The sequence below is a fragment of the Vombatus ursinus genome, unplaced genomic scaffold (assembly GCF_900497805.2).
Source record: "Vombatus ursinus unplaced genomic scaffold, bare-nosed wombat genome assembly UNPS02010284.1, whole genome shotgun sequence".
In the NCBI taxonomy this organism is placed as follows: Eukaryota; Metazoa; Chordata; class Mammalia; order Diprotodontia; family Vombatidae; genus Vombatus; species Vombatus ursinus.
In genome coordinates, this window is record NW_020950062.1 from 13,447,207 (window position 1) to 13,466,783 (window position 19,577).

The 19,577-nt window shown below is 35.4% G+C and overlaps 1 protein-coding gene across 3 annotated transcripts in view; it reads left to right on the plus strand.

Moving 5' to 3' along the window:
• CSMD3 (CUB and Sushi multiple domains 3) overlaps nucleotides 1–19,577 on the plus strand; it is a 1,542,511-nt gene that overhangs the window by 856,412 nt on the left and 666,522 nt on the right. For all 3 annotated transcript variants that reach the window (XM_027854053.1, XM_027854054.1, XM_027854055.1), the window contains one exon: nucleotides 12,203–12,315. In XM_027854053.1, the coding sequence (XP_027709854.1) occupies nucleotides 12,203–12,315 (113 nt within the window). The remainder of the gene's footprint in view (nucleotides 1–12,202; nucleotides 12,316–19,577) is intronic.

Below are 19,577 nucleotides of genomic sequence, written 5' to 3' on the forward strand. Positions count from 1 at the left end.
TTTTCCTTGATATTTCACATTGTCTTCTATTTTTTGATTCTTTTGTTGTTTTTTTAATTGTTTCTTGGTTTCTCATAGAGTCTTTAGCTTCCATTTGCTCCATTCTAATTTTAAGAAATTATTTTCTTTAGTGAACTTTTGGAGCTCCTTTTCCATTTGGCCAATTCTGCTTTTTAAGGCATTCTTCTCCTCATTGACTTTTTGGACTTCTTTTACCATTTGGCTTAGTCTTTTTTTTTAAGGTGTTATTTTCTTCAGTACTTTTTTTGTGTTTCCTTTACTAACTTCATGACTTTTTTCTCATGATTTTCTTGCATCACTCTCATTTCTCTTTCTAATTTTTCCTCTACCTCTGTTACTTGATTTTCAAAATCTCTTTTGAGCTCTTCCATGGCCTGAGACCAATTCAAATTTTTCTTTGAGGTTTTGGATGTAGGAGTTTTAACTTTGTTATTTTCTGCTGAGTCTGTATTTTGATCTTCCTTGTCACCATAATAACTTTCAATAGTTAAGAGTTTTTCCATTGTTTGCTCATTTCCCCAGCCTATTAGTTGACTTTTAACTCTTTGCCAAAGTAGGGCTCTGCTTCCAAGGTGGAAGGTGCACTGTCCCAAGCTTCAGGGCTTTTGTGCAGCTGTTTTCAGAGATACTTCAAGAGAACCATAAGTTTTCTGTTCTTCTAAGGTGCCATGATCTAAAGAGATGTGTTTACTACCCTCCTGGCATGTGCTCTGATCTGTGAGTGACCACAAGCATTCTTTTCTGTACTGGACCTGTGAAGAGGGTTCCTTCTCCACTGCTGCTGCACGCTCTGCTATGCTAGTGCTCCTCCTTGCAGTGGATCTACCACCAAGGACTGCAACCTGGATTCGAGTATAGGCAAAGTCACAAAGTCCTGTCTCAGTGCCAATAAAAAGACCCCCACAATCTCCCTCTGACCAGTTCCTTGACCCCCTTACTGCCTGTGGGCTGAGAGCTTCAGAAGCAGCTGCTGCCCCTGCTGCTGCTGATTCAATGGCTCCCAAAGTCTGCTCGTGGTTTGCTGGTGCCTAGGACTGTGTTCCACTCTCATCCAGGTGAGACAACCCTTATTGCTCACCTTCCAACTTTTCTTTGGCATCTGTGAGCTGATGGGTCTGGAAATTGCCACTGCTGCCAGTGATTCAGTCACCTTGAGGTCTGCTCTGAGTTTGCTGGTGCAGGTCTGTGCTGGTGCGGCCTGTGCTAAACTGTGCTTCTCTCTCACCCTGATGTAACAGACCTTTCCTGACTACAACTTGACTGGGGATTTGCTTCATTCCATCCTTTTTCTATCCACTATGTCACCTTTCTGCCATATAGAAAAAAGAATTTTAAATTGAGCTTTGAATATTTGTTAGGATTTTAACAAGTTAAACTAAGGGGACAGTGATTCCAGGTAGGGTGATGAAGGACAACATGATAACAGCAACTTAGAGAACACTCAAGAAAGGGTAAGCATTTTCTTTAGATGGAGAATAAGAAGATAGGAGGTGGTAAGTCTTATGAGGTAATTTGTCTAGAGCTTGGGATGCTACAGACTTAAAATGTAGAATGAAAGGAGACTTTAGGATTCCATATTATGACCGAAGAACCAGTTTTTTTGGTTTGTCCTTTTCCTTCATGTAAACAACCACTCTTGATGACTTGATTTATATATATTTTAAGTTGTCTTACAGAGATGACTGCGCAATACTGCCAGTGTAGTCCCCAAGAGGAACAATTATCACTTATATTAAGATCTATGTAAGTGCAAATTATTATTACACTTGGTTACCACTAGGTCCAGAGGCTCTGGGGTTAATAAAATCCTAAGGCTTCATGAAGAAAAGTCTAGACATGGTATCAATGAAATAGCAACTGCTTTCTATGTTTATTACAAGGAATTTATTTCCCCAAGTTCCAAGTACTCCAAGATATATCTGGTTACCTTGTACAATTACCAAAGAAGGAGCCCCAATACCTAGTCTTTTATGCCTTAAATTAATGAATGTTACATAATTTTATCTCTTATTATCTTTTAGGAAACCAAGCCTTCCTTAATTTCTATGAAGTTTCTTTTTAAAAAAGCAAAACAAAGCAAACATTCCAAGACAATGGAATATTTGACTTAGGAGTAGGGCTCCTAGAGTTTGTCTCTTTCAACTAGTTTATATAAATCAGTCTATTAACACTTGATGAGAACACAAACATAAGTAGGTATAAGATTTTTAGATTTTAGCTCAAAATGATAGGAAAGGGTTTATAAGGACTTAGTTTGAGCTTAAAGAAATATATAGGGGCAGCTAGGTGGCACAGTGGATAGAGCTCCAGCCTTGCAGTCAGGAGGACCTGAGTTCAAATCTGGCCTCAGGCACATAACACTTAATAGCTGTGTGACCCTGGGCAAGTCACTTAACCCATTGCCTAGCCAAAAAGCAAAAACAAAAAAACAAAACAAAAAACAAACAAACCAAAATAGAAATATATACATTTCTCCTAAACATTACAGAAAGTCTGGGTTGAGATACAAGAACTCCATCTCACAGCTAGGCCAATGATCAAAAGGCAGAACAATCAGAGTTTTCTTAATGTTTTTAAAACATTAAGTAATATGTTTTTATATACAGCAATGTCAAGAATTCTCTTCTGTATTTTAAAGAAGTCAGCATGTAACTCAAAGTCATGGAGAAAACACATCCCAAGACATATCTAATGAGACAATTAAGTCTTCTACTAGTTCTTTGACCCCAAAACCTTCTTCTATAGCCTTTTAGCACTTTACAGCAGTGGCTATTACAGTTATGTGACTCTGGAACCCCAATGGTAAATACCATTAACTACAAAGTTGTATGATTACCATGTTCTCCATGAAATCTAACATAATTATAATTAGGAATCTTAAAGAGCTGAAGATTGCCACTACTGAGAGTAACATGCTCTGATATTCTAGCTTATCTCTTGTAATCCTTTAGATTCTGAGCCCTTGTGTTTGGACAGCATTACTTCCATAGATAGATACATCTATAGCTTCTTGAACAATAATTATCCCCGTGATATTGGTATTGTTTGTCACCAATTGTGACAAACAGGAAGGGCATTCATCAGACATCAGCATGTGCTACTCTTCCAAGCATAGAGCTCTGAAGGATTTCAAACTATTGGCTATCAATTTTACTGTCTTAGGGACAAAAGACACTTTAACTTACACATATAATTTTCATGAGATCTAACTGTTCTTTTTACTGGCAGGATCTCAAATGGAGGCAATTTTGATGAGCTACTATTGGGCTAAAGCAGATCTGAGTGCTTCTGGAATCCCAGCATGACTCAGTTCATAATGGTTATGCTTTCTTTGAAATATCCTAGGTACTGGGAAAGTTCAGAGAACAACAGTATCTCATGTAAAGTGATTTGCATTTATACAACTTGAAAAATAAACCATTGAATTCAGAATGCAATGAGGAAAGTAATCACAATGATGTTTCTCTGGCCACTCTGATTGTCTGTAAAACAGAAAAAGTCATTTCAATGAATCTCTCATATTTTAACTAGTTATTCTGGTATTATAGAGACTAGGTTTACTTTGATATTTTTGGTGAGAACCCAATAGGTAGATGGACATCTTGAGTTAACCTATCAGTAATCAGATGTTAGACATAGACTATGAATGGATAATGAGGCAGACCCAGAATTGGACAGGAGGATGAGAGTAAGATGGATTTTATTTTGCAAATTGTGTAGTCCTTTTAGTACCCCAAGCTTCTTTCTGAAACAAAAAGTCATTTTAAAGCCATTTTACATTTCTACTAATACTAAATGAGTAGGAATGATAGAACATCACAATCTTTAAGTGTCAGAACTGGAGACCACTTTGGGACAATAGAGAAGGGAATGATGGTCACTCTCAAAAGGCTACAGGATATTAGCTACAATGATTTGTGCAACAGTATAAAAATGTAATTTAAGAGATAAAGAGAAAAAGGGTATGGGATAGTCATGTAGCAAGAAAGATAAGTGGATAAATAGCTCTCAAACTGTAGGACTCACATGATATTAAGAGACCTAGAAGAAGGCCTCTGACATGTTGGACAAACTCTCATGTGGAGAATTTATGGTAGAATATAGATGAAAGTTACACAGGATAAGAAAGCATGAATGAGTTGTCATTCCCTTGACAGGAGTGCTCACAATTGATAAGGTCGTCAATCTATGGAAGTCTTGTTGTGTACTCAATAAAATCAGTTGCCTGGAGAACTTCACCAAGAGGATAAGGCATAAAATTTACATAAATTGTGACAAACAATACCAATATCACAGGGATAATTATTGTTCAAGAAGCTATAGATGTATCTACCTATGGAAGTAATGCTGTCCAAACACAAGGGCTCAGAATCTAAAGGATTACAAGAGATAAGCTAGAATATCAGAGCATGTTACTCTCAGTAGTGGCAATCTTCAGCTCTTTAAGATTCCTAATTATAATTATGTTAGATTTCATGGAGAACATGGTAATCATACAACTTTGTAGTTAATGGTATTTACCATTGGGGTTCCAGAGTCACATAACTGTAATAGCCACTGCTCTAAAGTGCTAAAAGGCTATAGAAGAAGGTTTTGGGGTTAAAGAACTAGTAGAAGACTTAAATGAGATATTGACTTAATAGATACATATTTAATTCTTCCCATGAACTAATATATGTATAAGATACTAATAGAAGCACAAAGAAATAGAAAATATGAATGGTCCTTGCCCTCTAAAGACCCTCTGTCCATAGTGAATAAAAGCATACAAGGTTTTTTTTTTTCCTACAGAGATAAGTAGAAACAAATACACACATAACACAGAGCTTGATTAGCTAATTAAGTTAGACTCTTGAGTCCTATAGTGAAATTACATGCCAACATTATTGAATACTTAATTACCTAATTGAACTATTCATTTATGTAGCCCTTTCCAGTTTATATACAATTTTATTTTGAAAACTGTCTTTTATTCTTACAATGTTTTGATTTGTTCACTGAAATGCCATGTTACATATGATATTTTAGTGTTTTGTTTATTTTAATTATTCCTAATTTCTTCCTAGCAGCATCCTTAGTTAATTGTATATACACCACAGAATGGCATGTATAAATCATTCTTGATGATGTTAAATTGTAAGAAAAAAAGAACATTGATTGTATTCTAGGATAAAGCAAAAGTCCATATATTTGCATAACAGAAATAATTAACAGAGTGGAATAATGGGCTGTAGTTGTCCTGTCTAGTAGAGCTGTCCATATGCCTTGGGCTGAATATAATTCAGTGTAAATATAAGGAAAATCAGGCATTGGGCCTAATAGAAATTTAATAGACGTGTTGTCCTTCTTTTGGCTATTTTCCCCTCCTCACAAACTCTACCCTCCCCACCCCCAATCAATTCTATTTGCCATAAGGATTTATATATGAGGAGGGATTCTGAGTGTATTTTCTGAAAGTTTCTGTGCTTTTATCTTAGTGATATAGGCCTAACCAGGAGGAGTACAAGGGAATTTGAAACCTAAGAGGTTTATTCAAGCTGGAAAATATATATATATTATATGTGTGTGTGTGTGTGTGTGTGTGTTAAAAGAAAGCTTTTAGAAAAATTCATGGAGGATTGATGTATATTAAGTTATTAAAAGGAAAGGGTTTGGGGAATTCATAGGAGCATAGATTTAGAACTGAAAATGACATTAGTCATCATTTGGAACAACACTCCACGACTCCCATTTTGATATGAAGAAACTGAATGGCACAGTAGTTTCTTGACCTTCATCTTGTAGGTAATAAGTAGCAGAACCCAAGTCTTCTGAAACCAAATTCAATACTCTCTTTCCACTGGACCAAACACTGTCTTTTAGAATGGTGTAGTAGAAGACTACACCCAAGTTTTTTCTCATGTCAGTGTAATTTCCTATATGTATTATTAAGGTGGTCAACAAATGTTTCATTGGTTTCGACTGTTGGAATCTCATATATCCCATGATTCATCCCCTAGTGTCTTGGCCAAAGAAGAACATAGGGATCTGTTTCCCATATTTTTGTGATGGATCCTAACCACATTTCACAGTCTGAACCTAATGTTTGTAGATATGATATCTCTTACAGACTGTTTCTCAAGCTATAGCATCTATTGATATTCTTGAATAGTAGTTACAGTTCACCAGAAATCATTAGACAACCACTTATGACTGGAGAAAACCAATCCATTCTAGGATGAAGGAAAATGTTAGAACAAGAAGGAACTAATAAAATCTGAAACATAGCTTAATATAGTACAATTTAATCCAACAAACATTTATAAACTATCTACTATATGTAGAACACTGAGCTAGACACTGGGGGAGATGTGACTCCTGCCCTTATAGAGCTCACCTTTATACTTGCACTCAGAAGCTCTGGATGTTAATTTCATTTATCACTGATGTGACCTTGTAAAATTACTTATGCTTTATGAGCCTTATTTCATCATCTGTGACACTTAAAAAGATTTGAGAGACATAGTTTCTGGGTAATTTAATCATTTTATTAATAAGGCTAACAGGTTATTAATAAAAAGATGATCATTTGGCTGTCTCCCCTCGACCAAAGATCCCTAATGGCAGTGGAGTCACAGTTTATATGCTCTTCAAAGAGGAGTTTTTATTACTGAGGGATGCTTAATCACTTCTCATTGGTTAATCAAATGGGAAGAGGGCTGTGTTGGGGTATGTGACGTAGGTCACTCAAATCTTGGTCAAAGAGGCATCAATTTCCATCTCACCTGTCTTGATAGTAGGGAGAATCAACATTTCCCCAGGACCTCTCTGAGCAAACACAATAAGTAGGAATACACCCATTAGTTTAACCTCAGAATTTATTTTACTGTCTGATTAGATCTTCTCCTGGGTAAATCTGTAAGAGAGATTTCCCACACTGTTTGGTTTCTGGATGAGGAAGTAGAAAAGGGGAAAAACCTTAGTCCTAATACAATAATTAGGGATTAAATATAAGAGAGAAATATTCATTTCTCACACATCTATAAAATTGAGACAATAATACTTGCATCATTTACATCATAGGTACCTTCTGAGAATTGCTTTGTGAAGTACAATATACTATGTAAATGTTTGCCATTCTTTACATACATACATATAGCCCTTCTTACATTTATTTCAGTGGTCTATTTTACAAGAGATATTATACTAATCTTTTTAAAACAGTGTTTAAAAATTTTTTTCCTATACTTTTATTGTGTCCATTCTCCTGCGAACCTATTTTTTTTCTTTCAACTGAGTCTATTTTTCATGTAAATTCATAAAGTAATGAGTTGATAATACAATAAAATATCCTGCAGCAAATTAATTCTCACCTTAAAATTGAATATGTTGTATTACATTAGACTATATTTTTCTAGCAAATTTATATCTGGGTAATAACTTGCAATTATCATATCTAACCCATTGGTGGAGCTTTAAATAGTTGGCAGGTTGAAAAAAAAGAGTTGCAAGACAAAATTGTAAAGAAATGGAGTGCAATAGGTGGATTGTTCTTTATTCTGTACTCCATCTATCATCTTCAGTCAAGTTTCTAAAAAAATATGTATTGTAATGAATGCTCCTGCCTTCATTGCTAGACAATGTATTGTTTCTGTGTCCCTTACTACCCTGGTGATCTAGATTCATGCAATCTAGGGTAGAGTCCCTGGGAAACTTTGAAGGCATCTTGAAAACCCAAAACCTGGAACCCAGAGCATACCTAGAACAATCCCCAAGTTATTAGCTTCCTACTTCTTGTTCTTTGGGCATCATTCTGGGCCCTTCCGAGCAGAAACACTACTTAGCCAAACAATTCCATTTTCCTTTCCTTATGCTTACAGAATGTAACAAAATATCTCTAGCTTATAATCTGATTTAAGGTACACAGCAATGAAGTAGTAGTATCTTTGGCTTTAAATTCAGAAGACCTAACCAGGAGAACATTGTACACAGTAACAGCCGCATTATGAGATGACTGACTTTGATAGAATTGACTCTTCACAGCAACGCCAAAGGTTCATGATGGAAATTGCTATCTTCACCCAGAGAAAGAAATATGAAATCTGAATGCAGATGGAAGCATACTATTTGCTCTCCTTTTCCTTTGTTGATTTGTTTTATTGCTTCATTCTCATGGTTCCTTCCATTAGTTCTAATTGTTCTTTACATCATGACTAGTGGGAAAATATGCTTAACATGAATGTATTTGTAGAGTGTATATTGGACTGTATGCCATTTCAGGGTGGGGGAAGAAGTGGGAGGGGGAGAAAATTTAAAACTCAAAATGGAAATGAATGTTGAAAACTCAAAATAAATAATTTTTAAGAAATTCAGAAGACGTAGATCATCACTTACTAGGACCTCAGACAACTGTCTCAGTTCATTGACATTTATTTAATATTTTGATATTGAAATTAATGAGCAGACAAGTCTTTGAATATGAAAGATAGATAACTGCTATATGTATAGAATTGTGTGTGTGTGCATTTATGTCTGTGTTACACAGTTGAAAAAGCACTAGGCCTGAAGTCATAAAGACCTGAGTTCAAATCCAGCCTCAGACCCTTACTAGCTATATGACCCTGGGTGAGTGTGTTCTTCCCTCAGTTTTCTCAGCTATAAAATAGGGACAACAATAGCACCTACCTCACTGAGATGTTTTAAGAATAATATTAGATAATATTTGTAAAGCACTTAACACAGTGCTTGACATAAAGTAGCCTCCATATAAATGCTTATTCCCTTCTCATCATATAAAAAAGTAGCAAATAATTTCAGGAATTAGTCATTGTCAGGAAATCAAGCTTAGCACAGTGCCAGGCAAGCAGTAGATGCTGTGTTATAGATTAATTATTTGAGGAAAGCACTAAATGGGAGGGTTGGGGAGAGAGTGTTGTGAACTAGCTATTGGAAATCTCTGTCTCATCTTTTAGAGTTAGCTTCCTTATCTGTAAAATGGGAATTTTACTTACACTACCATGTCCTTCATACCTAGAATACATTGTCTATTCATATTCAGCTACTGAAATTCTTCAAGGTGTAGTGCAGATGCCACGTCCCTATTTTTCTTAGCTAAAAGTGTTCCTCACACCTTAGATTTTTCCTGAAATGTTTTGTCGTTCATTCAATATTCATGTGAGCAACTATCTGTCCTTTTACCCTATAATTTTCTATGTCATATTATACATATGCAAGTATATTTCAATTTTTATAGCTGGTAGGAAACCTGCTATTTTTTCATCTTATTGTTCTGGCACAGTGACTTGCAACTTAGTATGTACTTAGTGATTGTTGAATCAAAATAAGGTAATATATATACTGTGCTTTGTACTATAAAAAGCTGTTGTTGTTCTTATTAATATTATTAGTTATTCTTCTAATGGGTTGTAGGGTTTTGTTGTTGTTGTTGTTGTTGTTGTTGTTGTTGTTTTGCTAGCATTCAGATAGAACCTGTCCTGAGATACCTCATCATCCTGCTGTTATTCTTTAATATTTAATGCTTTGAATATTACTGTATAAGTGGATTTTTAAAAGCTTTTTTTTGTAATTGAATAAAAATATTGGGATATAAGCCTATCTTTTGTAGGCTCACTGAAAGCATCTTTTGGGATGATTCCCTCAGCAAACAGTATTACCAGTTTAATATAAACCTTATCCTGTTCCCACATGATTTTTAATTATTTTACCAGATATCCATATTTAAATTTTTTTTGTTCCACATATCTTATAGATTGTGAATATTTCCATGACAACATTTCATGAACATTCTAGTCTCAAGTTTTTAGGGATTGATGTTATCTCCAGTTGATTTTGGAAAATTACTACCTTACCTATCTTTGATAAGAACTTGGTTCCAGTACATAGTTGAATTCTGAAGGATATTTTGAGATCTGCATTTTTAGTAGAAGGACTTGTCATCTGCTCATTTATGAAAGATGGTATTATAATTTTTTAAATGTTTTTGTTAATATTGTTATTGCTGTTAATTATTGTTATCCTTGTTCTCATATTTGATGAAGTTTAGATAAAAATAAACATGGGATGGGTCATCATCTTTCTATAATTCTTTTATATCTCCTATTTGATGATCTATATACAAATAGATAAACCTCATAGTTGAGTAAAGTATTAGGATTTAAGCTCATCCTCTGTAGGTTTACTGAAAGTATCTTTGGAACAGCTCCAGTAGTGGATAGGACAACAGAGATGAAAAACACTTTATTCTCTTCCCTCTTTCTATTTGATTTTTTTCCTTAAGGTATCTATATTTTGAGAACTTTTCATTCCAAGTAGTTTGGAGATGATTAATATTTTATATGGTTGCAGTAATAAAATTTTTATTCTTTAAACTTTAATTGGTCATGGTTTTACATAATTAATTTAGGGTAAATATTTTGTCTATGATGATGTTCTTGTTTAAGTACAGTTTACTTTATGAATTCTTAAGGATATTTCTGAGAGTCATATAAGGATTTGTCTCTATTAGTTTATGAAGTATACTAAGCTTTTGGTGTATAATTGTTGCCACTTGTGTCTTCATAGGTTAGTTGTTAAAAGTTTAAAACCTATAGGGGTATGTTGTGTAGATTTTTTTATTATTTCCATACAGATTCTACATCAATCAATAAGTCTAGGTTTCTTAAAGATCACCATCTATGTATTGTGTTAAATACTGTTTGGTCTCGTATTGTTGTCATAAGTCCTTCCATATATACGTAACTCTGGCTTCTCTGGGAATGCCAAGTTTTCCTTACATGGAGGTACCTTTAAGAAGCCTTTTGAGCATGCCCAGTTTGCCAAACATGGGGTTCCCTGCATCCTCCAACATATGGTTGGGGCTAGCCTCCTTTGATTGGCTTCACACAACTTTAAAATTGGTGAGACTGAGCCATTTGCTTTCTACTCTCTTCTCTCTTTTCAGCTACTCTTATCTACAGCATCCAGAGGGTAAAGATCACAGTTCAACCACAGCATGATTCAGTCAGTAGTTTTGTGTGGGAATCATGGTGATGTTCACCACACTTTTCTACTCCAAGACAGAGAATTGTTCTATCCCTTAGACGTTTTCCCTCTATAATTGAATCTGTCAACATTGAGGCTTTATCCCTTGCTTTATTGACCTTAGTTATCCAGCCTATTGTTAATTTCTATAATAGCTCTTTTCCTACTTGTCCCAACTGTGTCCTATAAGCTTTTTATAGATAGCAGTTAAGTTCCTTTTCCTATCCAGTTGTGTTGAATATTTTTAGGAGTCCTCCCAAGGTTAACATTAGAGGGCCGAAGAAACATTTGCCATACTGATATTGATGATGAGGAGGAGGAGGATAGACATTTATATAGTGCTTCTAAGTTTTCAAGGGATTTTACACAAATCATTTGAGACAATGACAATATTGAAAATTAGAAAATATCAAATTTTTCCCATTTCTTTAAATAGCAAATTCAGTTGTAATAACAAATCATCTTCCCTGAGATATCATGACTACTTACAATGTAAGTATTACAGATCACAGTCAACTTCTAACTTCATAGGTCACTTCTAACATGAATATTAGTCCTACTCCTGATAACAAGGTCTTATAGGGGTTCCATTATACATTGAGTTGTTTTATTGTTGTAAAAGTAATGGAAGCTGGCATGGAGAATAGAAGCAATAAAGACATGGATTCAAGTCTGATCTCTGACACATACTGGCTCTGTGCCCCTGGATAAGTCCATTAACCTCACCATGAACTATACACCTCTATGAATGTCAATGGTCTAAAAGCTACTAATCTACATTGGTAGAAGGAGTTTCCTCATCTGGGATTTCCCTATACTAATGAAATCATGAGTTCATTTTCTGTTTATTCTCTAACCTCTAGATTATTTAAGCTCACTTTCTCTTATGAACCTAAAAATGCAAAAATGATCATAAAGGGATAAAATTTGCAATTTGTTCAGAAAGAGATGCTTACTTGATATACATAAATATGTGTGTGATAATAATTACTGGTATGTTATTACTTTTCGGTGATTTCCGATTAATGTTAGTACAGTTACTAAATCTGATACCTTTTATTTTCAGAAAATAAAATGGATGGAAAACCTATCTCCATAGCAATTTAAACACAGAGAATTTCTCCGATAATCTGATTCTATCATTTTCTATTCCTTTCTCTAGGCTAACAGGAAGTTTTGTACCAGATTTAATAGTGAGTATGAGTAGCCAGATGTGGCTGCATCTTCAGACAGATGAGAGCGTTGGATCAGTTGGATTCAAGGTGAACTACAAAGGTAATGATAACAAAATACTGATGAGCAAAACACTGTTGCCACATAACCTATGAAAATGATTTAAAATGAAATTTTAATTGATTTGCTGCATTTCTATTAGACTTTATTCAAAAGCAGGTATATATTATAATAAAATATTTTCCTTTATTTAAATACAGGCATTTATTACATTTTTCCTTTTACAAACTTATTTTTCCATTATGTCCTGTATTCTACTTTGACTTCAAAAACCAATCATTCATTCAAAAATATTTATTGCTAGCCAGTGATTGGCAAGAAAATGTGCTAGTTAAGCATTGAAATGGTAAGCTGCACTGTCTCTTTAAGGCCCTTTTCAAAAGGGGCATGTAATGATGAAAAGGGTATAATGAGTGATTTTCTATAAAGGAAGAGACTTATATACACTGTAAAAAGATGTGCAATATTGTCCATATCTTAAATGGACATTTTTATATCTATTATGAGTACAAAAAGAATCAATCAATCAACATCTATTAAGCTTCTACCATGGGCCAAGCATTGGGATAAGAGTTGGAGATACAAAAAGAGGCAAAAGACAGTGTCTGCCCTCAAGGGTTCATGATCTAATAGGGGAGACACAAGGAAACAAACTTGTATAAACAAGCTATATACAAGATAAATAGGAAATACATGAGAGAGAAGGCACTAGGATTAAGAGGGCCTGGAAAAGGATTCCTGTGGAAAATAGGATTTTACTCTGGGAACTAAAGGAAGATAGGGATACCAGTAGGCAGGTTGAGGTAGGAGAGCATTCCAAGTGTGGGGGATCAGCCAGAGAAAATGTGGAAACCCTAGAGATGAGATTGTCTTGTGTACATAATAACAAAGATGTAAGTGTCACTGAATCAAAGAATATATAGTGAGAAGTATGGTCTAATAATACTGGAAACAGGAGAGGGTCAGGTTATGAAGGGCTTGGAATATGAAACTGAGGATTTTGTATTTGATTCTGAAGGTGAATGGGAGCCTCTGGAGTTTACTGAGTAGAGGGGTATCATGTTTGGACTTGCAATTTAGGAAAATCACTGGTGGCTGAATGGAGGATGGATTGGAATGAGGAAAACAATTGAGGAGTAACCACCAACATACTATTATAATGGGCTAGGCATGAAGTGGTAAAAGCCTGGAATAGAATGGTAGCAGCATCAAAGGGGAGAAGAAAGGATATTTGTGAGATATTGCAAAGATGAAATTGACAAGCCTTTGCAACAGATTGTACACAGGGGAAGAGAGATATTTAAGGATCAAAGATGACAAGACTTCAATCCTGAAGGACTGTGAGGATGGTGTTTCCCTTTACAATAATAGGGAACATGCAAGGGTAAGTTCTCAGAGTGGAAGATAATGAGTTCTGTTTTGGACATGGTATGTATAAGATGTCTTACTGGACATCCAGTTTGAGATGTCTGAAAGGCAATTGGAGATAATAGATTGGAGGTTAGCAGGCAAGTTATAGCAGGATAGGTAGATTTGAGAACCATCAGCATAGAGACGGTATTGAAATCCAAGGGAGCTAATGAGATCACCAAGTAAAGTAGTATAGAGGGAAAAGAGAAGAAGGTCCAGGAAAGAACCTGTGGAACACCTACAGTTAGAGGGTATGATCTAGATGAAGATCTAGAAAAGGAGACTGAGAAGGAATGGTCAGAAAGAAAGGAAGAGAGCCAGGAGAGAGTAGTGTCCTGGGAACCTAGAGAGAAGAGAATATCAAATAGGAGAAGGTAATCAATAGAGTCAGAAACTTCAGAGTGGTTGAGGAGAGAAAAGGTCATTGGATTGGGCAATTAAGAGGTCATTGGTAACTTTGGAGACTGAAGGTTTGGTGGAATGATGAGGTCTAAAGCTGAATTGTAAAGAGTTAAGAAGAGATTGAGAGGGGAGACAGTGGAGGCACCTATTATAGGTGGCCTCTTCAAGGAGTTATCTACAAAGGGTAGAAAAGATATAGGACAGTAGCCTGGTTAAAAGGATCATTTGAGGGTTTCTTGAAAATAAGGGAAACATAAGCATGTTTGTAGGCAGTAGAAAATAAACCAATAGATAAGGAAAGATTGAAAATCAGTGATAGACAGGGGAATGGCAGAGGGTTAAAATCTGTTGGAGGAAATGAGATGGAATAGGATTGCTTGAACAGGTAGAAGGGTTAGTCTCAGTAAGAAGTAAGGCCACCTTATTATGAAGACAGAAAAGAAGAAGAGTATAGTGACAGAAGATATTTGAGTGATAGGAGATGAGGCAGAGGGGAGAAAAGCAAGCTCCTTGTGAATGGCCTTAATTTTTTTCTGTGAAATATGAAGCAAGGATTTCTACCAAGAGGGAAGAAGGGGAGGAGCCATGGGAGGTTTGAGGAGGGGTAAAAAGATTTAGAATAGTTGATGTAGAGAGTGGAATAATAAGTTAATGAGAAAGGTATAGTGGAATTGCCTAGCAGTAGTGAGAGCTTTGTTTTAATATAAACTCACAAATGATAAAAAAGGACTTTGTTATAACATAAAATGCTAACATTTGTATGAAGAGATACAACTTTCAGAAAGGATTCTGTGAAGTTTTGGAGAGAAAATGATTTGTGGTACAGAAACTTGGATCTCTTTGTCACCAATGTTGAGTGACTTGTGTGGGGACAATTTAAGATTTTAAAAAGGCAGAGTAATATTTTGTTTATTGTTCACTAGAAATACAAGTGTGAAGAAACATTGTATCAAGTGCACCAAAAAGAGCAACTACCATGTTGAGAACTCCAGATATTCAAAAAGCCTGATGGTATATCGACTAAAGAGGATAGAACAAAAATAGTGAGAAACTTAATAGATATTTAGAGAAAGTCATGATTGAGAAAAGGACCATTTCATAGGGAAATGTAGGAAATTGTGTTTTTAAAATAACACCTGAGTCATTGATAGTTAGGAAGCTCTATTTTAATCTGTTGGATGACAACTGTTACATTGAGAAAGCTCCAGGGACAGCTATTGCCCTTCAGCTCCACAGGGAGCCACAGCTACAGCTTAACAAAAAAAGATTTGTTGCTCTTTGTGCCTCCTCTGGCTTGAGGAGGAAATGCAGAGGAGTTTTGTGGCCATCCTAGGACAGGTTGGTGGGTAAGAGGATAGAGCACAGGCCCTGAAGTCAGGAGAACTTGAGTTCCAATCAGGCCTCAGACACTTACTAGTTGTGTGACTCTGGGCAAGTCATTTAATCCTGTTTGCCTCAGTTCCTCATCTGTAAAACGAACTGGAGAAGAAAATGGTAAACTGCTCCAATATCTTTGAGAAGAAAACCTCATATGAGGTCACAAAGAGTTAGACACAACTGAAACAACTTAATAACAAAAAATTCATATCCTAGTTAGAGGAGTTGTGTTCCTGTGAGCTCCATTCTGATTGGACAGCAGAGGATCTGGGGAATGAATAAGTGGCCTGTATAGCACAGGTACAGGCAGTTTTATAAGCTTGGCAGCTGTTCGGCTTAAAGAGAACTGCTATTTGTATTAAGTACACTTTCTAAACACCCTTTTAAGGGAGATAGTTAATTAAAGTGCTTAGAGAGTCTGAGTTCAAGTAAAAAAAGAGGATTTCCTCAGCCAGAGAATGGAGGAGGATCAACACTTAAGCAATAAGTAGAGAAGCAATTCCACATGGTACACAGTTTCTGAATTAACCAATAACATTGAAACTTGAAATGTAGCATTAAGAGTTGTCCTAAGAACCTGAGTTTTTCTACCTCATGTGTTTCCATACCAGGTTCCATTATGTATATGCCCACTCTTTACCATAGCCATTGAGTCCAATTTTGGGGGAGTGTGATCTAGGTTGATACACACATATACACAGAGACTCGCAGAGATATACATAGGTTGTTGTTCAGTCATTTTTCTCTTGTGTCTGACTTGTGATCTCATTTGGGGTTTTTTGTCAAAAATAATAGAGTGATTTACCATTTCCTTCTCCATCTCCTTTTATAGATGAGGCAACTGAGGCAAAGAGGGTTAAGTGATTTGCCCTGGTTTACACAGCTTTTAAGTGTCTGAGGCCATATCTGAATTCAGGAGGATGAGTCTTCCTGACTCCAGGCCTGGTATTCTATTCACTGTGCCACCTAGCTGTCCAGATATGCACATGTATACATATACATAGATGTATATGTGTATGTATAAGTATATAGATAGATAGATAGATAAATATACATACATATACAGATGTGTATATATTTTATTATATATGTTTAATTTTGTATCTATAGCAGTATTTCTTTTGCTTTATTGTTAAGTAAATTATTATGTATTCTTATACATTTAAAAGTATTATTTCAAATTACTGCTTCTTTAGCTATAAATCATTTTGGTTGGGGACTTAAGAATGAGAATGGGTGAGTAGGTAAAGTATATTTTTCCCTCAACTGGGTTAGCCCTAGAACATTGAGAGAACTTCAGTGTAACCAAAGTGATTGTGGTTTAATCTCAGAAATTAGAGCTTTTAGTGTGAGAACAAGTTGGAGGAGTGAACAAAATCCAGAGAGTTATAGTGTCTTTCATACAAGTAAGTGAGAAATATAAGTCCCAAGTCCAAATACCGTGAGTGTTGAGTATAAGCTCCTATATATAACCTTGTAGCATTTGGGGGTCATTAGAATAAATCATAGATCACATGTGCCAAGTGACATGCAACATAAGGGAATGGAATACATAAAAGCATGATGTTTGTACTCAAAGAGTAAATGACTACAAATGGAGTCTAGGCAAAAAACTGTAACACCAAGAACTACTTGGCAAATGCCTCATGAATAATATACTTATATTCTATGCTATCTAAAGGATCTGACAGCATTTTTTGAGTATTAATTCCACAGATGCATGTTGCAACCCTTCTCTATTGGAGATGATCACTGAGAGTTGTTGGTGTTGGAAAAAAAATCATGATTCTCTAACCAACCTAATGATAAACTTTTCTGAACATAGCCAGTCTTATTCTCAAATCCCCAAAATACCAACTTGCCCCTACTTAAATCATATCTCAGTACTTGTGTTCTGTTCATTTAACCTTTGAGAAGGAAGGATCATCACCATGCCATGATGAGGCACTGGAGTAGGACTTTACTGGACCAAAGAGCTTTGATTCTATTTCATTTGGTATTGTCTCAGTGGATTTACAGTGCTGATAACATCCTAGGAGCCACTGCCAATGCCCTGCTCTTGTTATTCCTTCTTCCCTGGCCCTAAGAACATTCAGAAAACTGTTCTTAGTTATAGGGCATATTATAAGATAGTGAGAAGATTGAGTCCAATGGATTTATTTCACATTTGCTAACTTTGCCATGAAGTTTCTTGTTTTAGTAATTCGAAAGAAGTCAAGGACACTAAATAGATTTCTCTTGGAAGATAACATAGGATCTTTTAATTTGGGAAGGTGACAAAAAAAAAACCTAGTTATAATTCCTTTAGAGCGCATTTCTTCAAACACAAAGTTGCAGTTTGAAGTAAACATTAAGGAGTAATTGTTGAGAGTTAATTCCTAGATGAAATAATTATGTCACTTTTCAAAATCTTTCTCAAAATCTTGAACCTAAACTCAATGGCCACTCATCTTTCTGTGATGTTAATAAATCTAAGAACCTTAGTCACACATTTCAATTATGTTACAGTTGGAAGAGTGCCTAGAGACCATCTAGCACCAACTTTCTTTCTAAGGGCGAGTAAAGTAAAAACCAGAGAAGTTAAATGATTTGTCTAAGGCCACACAGTTAGTTACTGTCAGAACTGGGAACAGAACCCAAATTTCTTGACTTCTAGTCCACTACTCTTTCCATGACACCTTCATCATTAACTAAAGGATGGATGATATAACAGCATAGGCTGTCACCAACTAGTGAATCCATCTGTAGAAATATGTTCATGTCATAAGTTCTAAACATTAATTCCTGAGTAAATCACAACCTTTGTAACCAGATACATAAATATTCATAATTGTGCCTGGAAGAAATTCAGTTGTGTGATAGACAGTTATCAGCAAATGAAGAAAGTGTGCTCAAATCTTATGTATACTGTTAGTCTGAACTCTATTTGTCCCATGCTATTCGAAGATCTCCACGTAACTATTTCCTGCATCAAATTCATTTTTATCTTCTATAATTTTTTCAATTAAAAGTCAAATATTTTTTTTAAAAAAGCAAAATAAGTCTGTCTTCCCAATTTGTTGCCATTTAGATTGAACATCTAACCTTGCCCAGATCTATTGACCTAGTTTGAATTGGAAACAACTGGTAGGAACCCATGTCTTCTCATTTCTGTATATCTTGTGTCTAACACATAGTACAACTTTCACTGAAGTCACATAGGGAAATTGGGATGTTGGGAGTTTGTATACATAAGAAACCTATTAGAAATGAAAAGAGAACATTTGTAACACCACAAGTAAATGTTAATAAATTCAGTAAAAACAAACTCATTATTTTAAAAAATGGAAATGTGATAGAGCATCAGAAATTAATATTGTCTCACATGTATTTCAGCTGTTGTGCTAACGACTATAATTCTTTTTTTTATCAACAACTAGGTAATGAAGCTGTGCCAACTTCTCTCATTCACATTAATCCATTTACATGTGCATAATGAAAGGTTCCTCTTCCAGTCGCTCAAACACTAGCTCTTTACGTGGTTATAGTCTTTAGGTCTAAAGACAGAGGGAGTGAATGCATGATTCTGTCAAAGTGATGGAACACCCACGTCTTGTGTTTGTCACTTGTTCCAAAGATTGGATACTATATTAATCTCTCAGAGGAATGAATTCTTTAGTGCAAGTAGAAATTTAGGTAACTGACAATGGAAAAAATGGCTAGCCTAGATTATAGTTTGATCTTCATTTTTTATTAAGTCTCATACCTGGTAAATAAAAGATTGGCTGGGAAAACAAGTTAAGAAAATCCAAAGAACTTTTTGTGGGTGTTCCAGATTTCTGCTTGTTTTTTTTTTTCATGTTCTAAATGGCTGAATGAACTTGGCATCTTTATATTCCTTTTGGCATTATTATTCTTTCATCTTTTGAAGGTTACCTGTCAAAAAATCTCTACCTGCTCAAACTTTAGAAACTACATTAATCACCAATGACAGTATTTCAACAAAGAATGAAATTGTTAAAGCTGCCAAGCTTGTGAACTGGTTGGCATGTCAACAGAGTTATATAGCATTAACATGAATCCTCATAATTAGAGTCTAATGGGAAATGGAAAATTCCATCATCACATTAACTGTT